The 12,114-nt window shown below is 40.4% G+C and overlaps 1 protein-coding gene across 2 annotated transcripts in view; it reads right to left on the reverse strand.

The window, feature by feature from the left end:
• Window positions 1–12,114, reverse strand: part of NAT8L (N-acetyltransferase 8 like) — a 193,543-nt gene that overhangs the window by 169,767 nt on the left and 11,662 nt on the right. The window contains exon 2 of one of the 2 annotated variants that reach the window (XM_069632126.1): window positions 10,570–10,734. The exons of the other annotated variant lie outside the window; for it this stretch is intronic. Coding sequence (XP_069488227.1) covers window positions 10,570–10,734 — 165 coding nt within the window. The remainder of the gene's footprint in view (window positions 1–10,569; window positions 10,735–12,114) is intronic. 2 annotated transcript variants of the gene reach the window in all.

Consider the following 12,114-nt stretch of genomic DNA (forward strand, 5'->3'; position numbering starts at 1 on the left):
TTTACGCACATTTCTAGTCATCCAAAATACAGGGGGCTGTTGTACAACAGGAATTGAATTGTGATGGTTAATCTCAAAAGAGACAAGATGGTGATCTGACCATATATAGTTATCTACCTGAATATTTACGATTGGAAGGTTTTTTGATAGGACCCAGTCTAAGATGTTGCCACCTGCGTGAGAGTATGGAGTGTAGAGACTCAGCAAGAGATGAGACTGTACCGTCAGATTGTTAGCCCAGAGATTAATATCACCCAATATAATAGTGCGGGAATGTAGTTTACAGGAGTTACCAATAAATGCTAACAGCTTTTCTTCAAAGGAAGGGGTGTGCATGGGGGGAGGGTCTGAAGACAATAAGTAGATTGAGAAGATATAGGATCCAGGCTGAGTTTAACGAAAAGGGCCTCAAAATGATCCAGCATTGGGCAGCTACATACATGAAATTTAAGAGTAGATTTATGAATTAAGGCCAATCCACCACTCTGTTAATCCCACCCATTTAAATAAAGGAAGGAATAACCGGTCAGAGTTGCCATTTGGAGAGAGTGATTTGCGGCATCATGGACCCACATCTCCGTCACCGCTCATATATCGGGATGAGTTTGCATGATAAGGTCAACCACCTTGTGACAGTGTTTAACAAGGGAACGCGTGTTTAGTAGTAAACACTTCAATGTTTTGTCAGCAAGTACCACATTACTCAGGGTAGATGTAGCTGCCATGGGAAGCTGGGATGTTGACTCCTGTGACGTAACCAGCTCAGGTAAGATAGGAACAGAAATTGCAGGAGTAGGTACAGCAGTCAATTGATTGGAATCAATTATAGAATGTTCAGTATTGTGCATCAAGTAGCGCAGTTTTTAGCCTAATTCTAAGACTTTGTAGAAAGGCAGATACAAAATCACAACGGGACCCCATGGTTTAGACAGAAAAAGAGCAATATGGGGGAAAAAGAATAAAATAAATGAAGCGAAGGTGGCAGGTAGAGGTACTCACCATCACGAACCGACACAAACAGGCGCTGATGCGCCTGACGTTTCTATAAGAGCAGTGAAAGAACTACAGAACCAAAGGGAGAAGTAGTTCCTAAGCACCGCGTGTGTATGTAAGTTACACGCTGGTGAAGAGAAAAGACTGCCAAAGTCATGTAAGATAGATGGGAATGCCCACTTTCACTGAACACTGATTCCTGTGATCCCACCTTTAGGAATGAACGCGTACATGAATTTGAGCAGACCTGGAAGTGACGCCAAAATGACCAAGTTAAGCAGCAGGTTGGGATGTGGTCGTGGGTTGGGGAAAGGTTGGCTGGGGGAGTCATGTGAAGCAAAAGGTGGGGCATGGCCCGAGTTTGGGCTGCAGAATGTCCCCTGCATGAGCCGAGGGTGATGTGTGTGTTTGGTGAAGGGTAAGGAGGTGGCTATGAGGGGTCAGGGGTGTATGTAAGAGAAGATTTTTGAGGCCGAAGCGGGGCCAACAAACGTTTTTTTTCGGCATCGCCAAAGTTGGACCTGTAAACCGGGCTTCGGCAAAAATGGCCTATGGAAAAACAACATGGATCCAGATAGAACACACAGAAAATAACGTTAGGTGGAAGACGGTGCAGGAGAGCATCAGCAGGGTTAACATATTGGAGCAGGAAAGCTTTAGCGGTGTAAATCACGAAGGAGGGCGGCATAAGAGCGGACTGTGAAGGATAAGAAGGAAAATCTAGAGGGAAAGAGGAAGGCACATTACCAATTTTCGAGTGTGAGTGAGAGTAAAGATGAGGTTAACAAGATTACTAGAATGAGGCAATGGAATAGAACTCTGATAGGAAAGGGGAAGGATAGCAATGGTGCAGGCCATGAAAGAAATTAAGGTAAAAAACTGTCGAAGCATGAGGTGCATGTACAATTGTAAAAAGGGAAACATGACAAGTGTCAAAGCTTGAATAATGAGTCGGCATGCTAAGGACCACCAGCAAAAGAGGAGAGGTACACAGAAAATAAGCCATCAACAGCGCCCGTTTGCAAGCTCAAAGTGCCAAGGGGATCCAATTACTGGCACCTTGAAACCTAGACCAACGTGATGGTAAACACAGGATGGCAGTTGGAAAAGGGACAAAGCAACGAATAAAGCTTTCCCTTACAATGTCTAGTTAGAGGAGAGGGTCCACTGTGTAGATTTAATAGAGTCCCAGAATAGGTGTACAAAGTCTTGTGCAGTGTGATGACAAGCACAATCTAGCTGGGAAGGAGTATTAGGGTAGCAAGGACACATGCACAGATCCAAGGAGGAGGCGGGAACCCAGCAAGCCCCGAAGATTGTGGTGGGGCAAGTGGCCAGGGGTTCAGGCTGCGGGATGACCGGTGCAAGGAGGCTGATGTAAAAAGACCTAGGCTCATGAAAAGTCCATACCTCTGCAGCAAACATACGCAGGGAGAGAGCAGACCCATCCGCCCCACGCGGCATGATGGCAGAATAAGCATTTGAATGGGTCTGCTCAGTATGGCAGTGATCACAAAACATGAGGATGGAAAAAACAAAGCTCTTATTGTGGGCATGAAGGAAAGCCCTCCAATTAAATGTTGCTGCAAAGGTCTGGGATGCGGGAAAGGATCTGCAGATGAGGATTCATAGGTGGAAGATTTGGGGGCAGGAATTACGGGTCAACTTGGGTGAAAGTGTAGTCTGAAGCCTGAAGAGATTCCGGTTAGGCGAAGAGAGCTGCGCCCTAACCTATCCATTAATAAACATGGAGGGTGGGGTAATTTGACTATGGTAAATGACTCCTAGATTCATAAGGGCCAAGCACAGAGTACAGATCCCTTGCAAGACCATTGCTTGATAAGCCCAAGTATCTTATCGTTTTGAATGATATAGTCAATTCCTTTAGCTGTGGAGTATTTTCCATTAGTTATTCTAACTGTGTACCTTGCCCGATATGCAGCCCCCTCGCTGGTAATTACTTGTCAATTGCCAGTGTGGTGTTATAAATGTGGAAACTACATGGGTGCATACTTAGCTTTACCAATGCCAAATGTGATTGAGCTGTGTTTTCTAACAGGGCCTCCATTCCTTGTCATCTGTTTTGTAATTTGTATTAATATGTTAGTACTTTAAAATGTGCCTTGAATGTCTTATCAATTCTTACTTATAGTTTGGAATGCATACATACTTAGTATTTTAATCACAAAACGGTGCCTACGATTATATATATATATATATATATATATATATATACTATATATTGCAGAGGGGCCAGTATGTCACGTATCTAAGGCTGGTCCAGAATATTCGTAAAATCTGGCCTGAGACTGTATTGGCGGAGGAACCAGACGCCATTATGGGGACAATATACGATATATCAGAAGGAGGGCATGAGATCTCTAGACTGTATGAGATGGTGATGACCAGGGTTAGGAAGGAATTGACGCATTTGAGGTTGGATTGGGAAACAGAGGTGGGAGCACAGATGGAAGATGGGATGTGGGAGCGTGCTATGGGATACCACAAGAAGGTGTCAAGAAATGCCAGATTACAACAAATACAGTTGTACATAACGCACAGAGCTTACATGACCCCGATGAGAATATCGAAGTTTGTAAATGCGGGACAACAAGCGTGCCCAAAATGCGATAAGGAAGATGCTGATATGACACACATGTTTTGGTCTTGCCCAGTGATTGAGAGTTTCTGGGGAGAAGTGGCGCAAAAACTAGCGGACAAAGGGGTCACGCTCACTATAGACACGGCCTGGGCCTGCCTGTTAGGATGGTTTCCTAGACCACGGAAACTTAAACATGTTGGGAAATTGGAGGTCTTGGCATATGTGCTTGCAAAACGAAGGATTGCCATGGGATGGAAGCAGTGCCATAAGCCACGGGTGGAGGTATGGTGGCGGGATTTGCAAAAATGGGCGGAGGCTGAAACGGTGGTATGGCAGGAGGGAAGTAGCAAGTGTGGGGAAGAAGAAGTGAGTACCCTGCTAGCATGGAGAGTATTAATAGCAGTACTGTTTGGAACAATAACGGATTCTGCAGTCTCAGAAGAAGGTGATACCCTGCCACACACAGCAGATACGGAATGAGAGGGACAAACAAGCTTGAGGGGGGAGGGATTGGGGGAGCAGTGGTCTTGACTAATTGATGTTCATGTGTTTGTTGTAAAAAGCGCTGCCAGTTTGGTTTGTATTGTATATCTTTTTGTTAGCCATTATCTTTTTGCCGAGTACTCTTTATAGTCACTTCCCTTTATTTCCAGTGGGTCTTATCGTCTGCAAAAGCGGTCTCCTTTCTCTACCCTTTTATATCTATGGGGATTGCATAAGTGAGGCCAGAATTCTTAGTCAGGTTGACTAAATTTGATTAAAGCGCCCCCACTGTCTTTCCTAAGTAGTTAGGAGGGGATATGTATGCTTAATCCTGTGAAGAAACATTTTAATATAGGTTTGCATAAATAGGATGCCACATGACACCATTCGAAAATGTTCATCCGAGAATGATTATCAATTAAATTAATAAAGGTGGCAAATTTTTGCTTTGAAAATTCCCTACCTTTATGATGCTTTTCCGGATTACAAGGTCTTCTTTCTGCTTTCAAAGTCCATCTTGATGTCTATTCCTGTGCTCATTACAGCCTCTTGTTAAGACTAGATGCTTCAGCTTGTGGTTATGGTATTCCCGAGTCTCCTCTCCAAAACTGAGATAAGTAAATAAGCTTATTTCTATAACCACTGGTTTTCCAAAAAACATCTCGTGCCCGTGTATGACCATAGTTCGTCTGTTGCAAAACTGGACAACAAAGACGTCAAACAATTGATGTTCACCTAACTCTTGACAAACAATTTTACTAAATTACCCCACCTTCACAAGTTGAGTTTATAAATCAGTCAACTGGGCATTATGCAAGCACTGTGAGCTTGGGATGGAAATCCAAACATAGACAGATGGTTGGTTGGGTCTGTCTTGATACAATTTCTACTTGGGAAACAGCGAAGTAAAAATTATGAGGCCTGGTCAGACAGTTACCTTTCCCAAAATTTACCAACATCATCCACGTTCCAAGACCAACCATTTACTCTCTTTCTCTGCATACTCTGTTATCCAGAAATGATGTGCATGAAATGTGTACTTGATTAAGAGGATCCGTAATCTTGGTGTTTATTATAATTCTGTAATGCCTTTGATTTTTCACGTTCATCCATTCCATGGCCTTTGTGTATTGATAAGAAAGTCTGTATAGAAATGCACCAATATTTACCGACTGCAAACTAATTAATGTGTGGCTGCGCTGCTGAAGATAGTATCTTTAATTAGGTTAAAGGCATTTTTGTTTATGATATATTGTCAATACGTCTCAAACAAAAAGATGCCAAATTGACATGGCATACAGAGGCATTATTGCCATCTTCGTCACTGTCCATTCACAAACACACACACATTATTTGATGGAATCCCTTCCTCAGCAGCTCAGACACTTACCACCATAATGTTTGGATCTCTAAAGATGTTAACTGTCTAGTGAGGGTTCACGAATCTCTGTAGACCAAACACTGCACCTCCCTGAACTCAGTGGCAAAATGCAAGCATAATAAGATCATCAGCCGTTGCTTTGGTGATCCCAGAGCTTAGTTCTGTAAATTCCGGTTTGATTGCCCATTTGCTCTATTGAAAATTGTGAGAGTTAAAAAATTGATTTAAAGAAAAAACAATACTGTGGGGAAACCAAGCTAGATCAGGATTGGATAACACTATCTTATTGAAAGGGTGCTGCAAAGCAACTGTCCTGGTGTGGAAACCTTTCTTAACCAGGAAAACATTCAGCGAAAAAAATAAATAAATAAATGAAGAAAAAAAAAAGCCCAGCAGAACTGTTGCAGATACGACTAAATAAAAATCATTATTGGATGTTATGCTAAAAGTAAAAACTTTTTATTAATAATAGATTTGTATAAGGTACTTGCAATCATGGCTTTGCCAGCTCATAGCACTGCAAATGGCAAGTGTTATCAACCAACTCAGTAATACTATATTTAATATCCCCGGGAGAATTAAGGACTGAGTTGCCATTGCAGGGTTTCAAATCTGTATCTAACCTGCAAGTAACAGACTCAGAAGTGGATGCTTACCTCATTGAGCTCTTCTACTGCCTCCCACAAATATCAAACTGGCTGGAATAGTAATATAATCAATATTGTACCAAGTAAAATACCTCCTTAAGACAAGGGTAACTCCAGCTTGTTAACCAAATCATATTTTCTTTTGGTTTGTGAAATCTTCAAAGATGACAAGTATTGGTGACATCGGTCTACAAATCAGAGTCATGCCAACTAGTATCGGTGCTGGCAATGCTCAATATCATGGTTGGTGGAAGGATACCTGACATCTAATGTTTTTCCTGTTGAAGCATTCAGAGACTGATTAAATACCCGTTTTCTGGGGAAAACAATAACCAGTACTACTTTGGGAAAAATTACAGACTCGATTAAAACTCAAGAATGGATTTAGATCGAAGGAATATGAATATGTGTAACTAACAATTGTTTCTACTGCATAACAGACAATCCTGGTGTGGACTATACTATTTAGTTACTACATTTGCCAGCAATCTTGGTGGAAAGTGAACACAAGGAACTTAAAAGCGAGTAGTGGAAGTAGGATGACTGCTTTGAGATATAATTGGAAGAAAGTTGTCATGAAGGGTATACACTCAAATTGGAATAGGAGTGGGCTCGTTTCTCATTCACCAGCCTAGGCTCCCATAATATTGGGTCTATCTCAGTCACCATTCTTACTCTGTGTACAACTAATTCCTTCTATGGATAATGGCCTGAAAGAACTAAGTATTTAAAAAAAATACTTAGTAACACAGTGGTTGTATCTCAACAAATATTTTTGAAAAGAAATATTCCATACTTTTATCACCTCGCCTCTTATTCTCCCCCCTTCTTTTTGCTTTCCCAGAATAAGGTCTGGATACCCCGGGCGGGACACAATGCACTACTCTTCAGACAAGCCTATGTGCTATAAAACTACTGCAGGGGTCACTGGTGCAGCATGAATGCCGAATAGCTGAACAGGGAAAGAAAAGTGTTCTATAGATTATTTCTTGGCAACTGTGGATTACTGGCAGAGGTTGATTATGCTAGTCATTGAGTATTACATTCCTTCCTCCAAAGTGCAGGCTGGAAAATGCGTGGTTTTGTATTAGGCACCAAATCTGCATTTGGTTGGGGCAAGCACCAGAATATCCAGTTATATCTTATATGTAGAGTCCACTGTAATTTTCCACTTTAAAAAAAAAAAAATATTAAACCATTCTATTTTGTCTTCCTGCTTTTGGAAACACTTCATGTTTGTGATTAAGTACTACAAGGCACCCTAAAAAAGCAAGAACTAGGAAAATAAATGACTATATTTGGTGTGCAATGTACAAATAAAGTAAATCATAATGAAGCCAAAGTAATTTGTCCAACTACATCTTGTAGTTTGAATTAAGAACAGACATCAGCTTAAATTTTAGTTACAAACTTACATTTTCAGTGAAAGAAATAATTGCTTCTTTAGGTTACTTGAAATGTAAAAATAACAAACACTGTTAATGTTAATGCAATCCCAAGTAAATGGAAGGTCCGGCCAATTTGGCAGTACAATCAAACATATTAATAGTGTGGGTGTCCTTTGCTATAAGCCATATTTATTTTCAAGAAAGGAAACCAAACTCCCACCAGCAACTGAAAGCTTCATCTGCAAGGGCCAGCTTGCTGCTGACTCAGTGATCCCAGTCGAAAGTAGCTCTTCATCACAGCTAGTAACGCACAACTAAACAAGTGATTCTCGGAAGGGATATCATTAAGAGATTTCCCACCAAGCAATACAAGGCCAGTAAATTAGGACAAAATACGCTAGTATTTAAGAAATGCTTTACTTGGCCATTGGGAGGTAAAGGTTAGGGGTTCTTTCTTACAAGGGAATGAGTAGGAAAAGAGCACATTAATTTAGAGGGCAACTGCTCGACAATCCCATGTCAATGGAAAACTTTCTTGCTGCTATAAAAAGATACAATGATTTGTTGAGCTCTTTCAGACCAAAAAGGCACCTCATTCACCAATACTTTAACTTTAGTGTAATATGACAACAATTAATTATATGTCAGATTATGCTAATACACTTGTTTTACTCCCAAAGTTATTTTATGTTGTATATTAAATGAATGTTTTGTTATTTAATGTGCTTTTTTATTTTTTTAAAGAAAACCCCATTTAAAACCATGTTTTTAAAAGAGCACTAAGTGCGCATTTGAAAGCACACCGACAAGGTACATTGGTCAAACCTTGACAGCACTTTAAAGTCCACTTCACAGGGGAAAGTGATGCAACCCAGTGGATTTTAGAAAACGAGTGCATTCTAAAGCCCATTCGGCTCTCATTGCCATCACCTGAACTAAGTAGTGCATTTTAAAGAACACTGCGATTGTGATATTGGTAAGCCCGTAACACAATTTGAAGACCTCACAAAAAGACTACTTTCTACCCATCTGTTTATTAATGCATCTCTCCCTCTCTAGCACTCTCTTGCAATTCTGCTCCCTCTACCTCCTTTTCCCCAGTTTTGTTACTTATTTAGAGCCCCCTGCTAATCTCTTTTCTCCCTCTATCTGAATATAATATTCCGTCCTTCTCTATTGTTCTCATTCATATCTTCCCCTCTTTCCCTTTTAGATATCTAGCTTTAACCCCTTTTGCTTTTCTTTCATTCATTCAGTGCATCTTCTCTTCCTGAATATCCTTTACCACTTTCCTGTCACTCTCTCCCACACCTTTATTCATCCATCTATTCTTTGACTCTCTGCACCTTCGTTGCCTCTTTCTGACACTGAACCCTTCGTTTCTACGTTCACCTGTCTCTGCTTGTGCTGTCTGTGTCACTCTCTCCTCTCTCGTGCCCACCCTGCCTCACTACCTTACCCCCTTCTCTGTCTTACACTAAATCTCTCCTCCATACTCTCTCACCAGTGTCTTCTGCTTCTGGAGGCCTCTAGATCCCTCCAGATTCTGAATATCGGGGTCCGCGTTAATTATGTGTTATAAAAACGGTTCAGGAGTAAAGCGGAAGACTTTTAATCAAAAAATAATGTAATATATGATAAATGAAGCCACAAAGAATATATTGGGGAAAAAACCACTAAGAGCAGAGACTAGATAAAAGAACACTGCTTGCACTGGACTACCATTAAGGGAACAGTTGGGAAATATCTCTGACTATTGAGACCTTTCAAAAACCACAAAAAATGGTGTACGTTTGGTGACATCAACATTTTACCCACAGGTCTGATACATCTACATCTGGTAAATTAGGCTAGAAGAACAGTATGTGTACCTGTAAATTGGCTAGAAGAGCAGTAGGTATATATGTGTGACAACTGGCCAGATAAGGAACCCATTTTGTTTGATTGTAACCTTGTACAAATGGGGTAGAATTTCATATTACGGAAGTATCATTGTACATCTTAATTTAGCTGTGTCTTCTCAGATCAGTGCCAACGGCCTTTACCATAGGTTCTAGATATTAAATGACTAAAGCAATATTTCTTTACTCATTCACTGCAACTCACTGTACGATTGTGTGAGGTTTACTGTTCCCAGCTTTCTAGAGAATGCTTGAGCCACTTGTCCTAGGGGAGTATCCATTTAGTGGGATTGAATTAAAGGTTCATAAATCATTTAAATTTGGTATTTTGTTTAAATTAGGCATTCTATTCATATGCTAAATGCTCGGAAATACTGCCGTCTGGTGTAAAAGAAAGTGCATGATAAAACGGCAGAGTTATTGTACATCTATATTACTTAAAAAATTGAGAGTCTTACATAAAGCTAAGTGCGTGCTTTCAACGTTGCGATTTCATAACCAGGTGACAATGCCAATAAACATGAGAAAGACGACCGTCAACCACACTTTTCAAGCGATCCAATAAACAAGCACTGTAGGTCTACAACATACACTACTATGCCCGTACAAATCGCCACCGAATATACCATCTGTCAATTAGATGATACCATACTCTTAAAAGGGTCGGTGAAATTACACCGGCACCAATGAGACAGGAGAAAAAAGAAGCACTTTTCATCCATAATATAAGAAAGAGCTTGTTAAATGTGTTTTTAGGTTATTTTAATATTTTCATCAATGCATGTCTGCAGTTCCTTCTTTATGGTGTTATCTTTATTCAGATGTGTTCACAAATCTACCGAAGCTTATTTGCACATGATCCTTGATAAATGTTTATTCCCTATATAAAAAAGGGAAATTATTATTTACTAATACTTACCCATCTTTTGGACTCCACTTTTAGGCATGAAAAGGGCAGGCATTTTCACGAGAACAAGATAAAATATGCACATTGCATAGCGCATAACCTGCAAACGTGGATGGAAAGCAACAAGCATGCACAAGTCCTCCTAAAATTCACCTACATAAAGTTTTCGTGCTAAGATGCTTATTGTAGACACGGTGAAGAAAAAAAAAGGCCAGTTGGAACGGGAAGAGTTCTGATGTGTTTTCTTCATTTTGGGGTTATACTCACCTGGTGGTTTCATGTAATAATGTTCAATATCAGACATGTCCGTGTGTAGCGCACACTCGAGATAGCTGAGGATAACCTTTCTACTGTAGTAGTACCTCAAGCCCATTAGAATGATGGGTAAACAGCAGGTCGTCAGCAAGGACTTGGTCACAACAAAGCACAATACTATGGAGATAAGGAAGAGAAATAAACGATACCTGTCAGAAAAGAGAATTTAGAGTTGGTATTGGAATACAAAGACCCAAAACAGAGAGATTCGTATGCATTTGATACAATTCTGAGCATTTATATCAAAAAGAAATCAATGCTATTGTGCATATATTGTTAACACGTGGGTGTTATTTTATAGAGTCTAGCATGCAGAATTTTGATTTGATATTTGTGGTTGCAAGACGCATAAATACATTTTAGGATGTTGGGCCTTGAGCCCATCCTGCCTCTCCTGCTGGCACTAATGTTCATAATCTGGTGTAATATCATACTTTTTGTGGTGTGATGCAAAGAAGCCAGTACCTTTGAAATGGTGCTCTAAAATTCCATTCATATGGTGTTCTTCACTAGTTTCAAGGTTGTGGACGTTTACGGCGTGTGGTATGCAGATCACATGACACATCAGTATGTGCCAATTTAAAGGGGACACGAGTATTTTCGAAAATAAAAAAAAAAAAAAGGAGCTCACTTTTACTGAAAGAATATAGGAATAGGGAATTTGGACAGCTCGTTATCCACACACCATACATGGCTGTTGAAGACAAGAGTTAATGGGGCGGGGTAATAGGAGGCAACGAGGAGGGGTGGTAAACCACCACCCCCATGTTGGGGAAAGTGTGAAGGACAGAAAAAACTCAAAATCGGAAAGTCGGGTTCAGAAAAACCTAATCCTCAAAGAACCAGTGTAAAATGCCCCAGTGAAGGGGTAAATCCAACCACAGCTTTCACAAACATTATCAGCAATTATAAATCTGACCCACCCATAGCCTACAAATGAACAATCAGTGAACAACTGCTTGGTAAAAGGGGCATGACTTATTTATTGATATAAGTCTCTTAAAAGCTGCACCTCGGTTCCCCTCCCCTTAGTGTCCATTAATTATCCAACCAACGACCAAACCTTCCTTTCTGCCCCAGCACAATGTTCTAAACCCGTCAGAAGTGCCAGACCACAGATCTAACCTGCAAATCAATGGGACACTCAACTTACCAGGACAAGCTAAGCTCTATTAAGTTTCTTTATTATCATCTGTAAATAATGTATACTTATAGGCAAAAAAAGGTGTGTGTACCACATTTTTGCAAACAAACGGTACCAAGCATAATACCATCTAACTACTTCTAGATCTTTGTGCGCAACATTCAATAGCTTCTCACAGACCTGTCCTTTCCAAACACTCATACAACCAACACTAACCATAAATGTAGCCTCAAACTATTTGGACGAAAGTCCTAACCTCAGACTTGCACTGAGTTCTATGGCATGTGTGTGTTTTCCTCTAAGAGATTGCAGGAACTCAAATTATATATGCTCCTGTGAGTCCATAAATACTG

This window comes from Ambystoma mexicanum, chromosome 6q (genome assembly GCF_040938575.1).
Source record: "Ambystoma mexicanum isolate Mex_15411 chromosome 6q, UKY_AmexF1_1, whole genome shotgun sequence".
NCBI lineage: Eukaryota > Metazoa > Chordata > Amphibia > Caudata > Ambystomatidae > Ambystoma > Ambystoma mexicanum.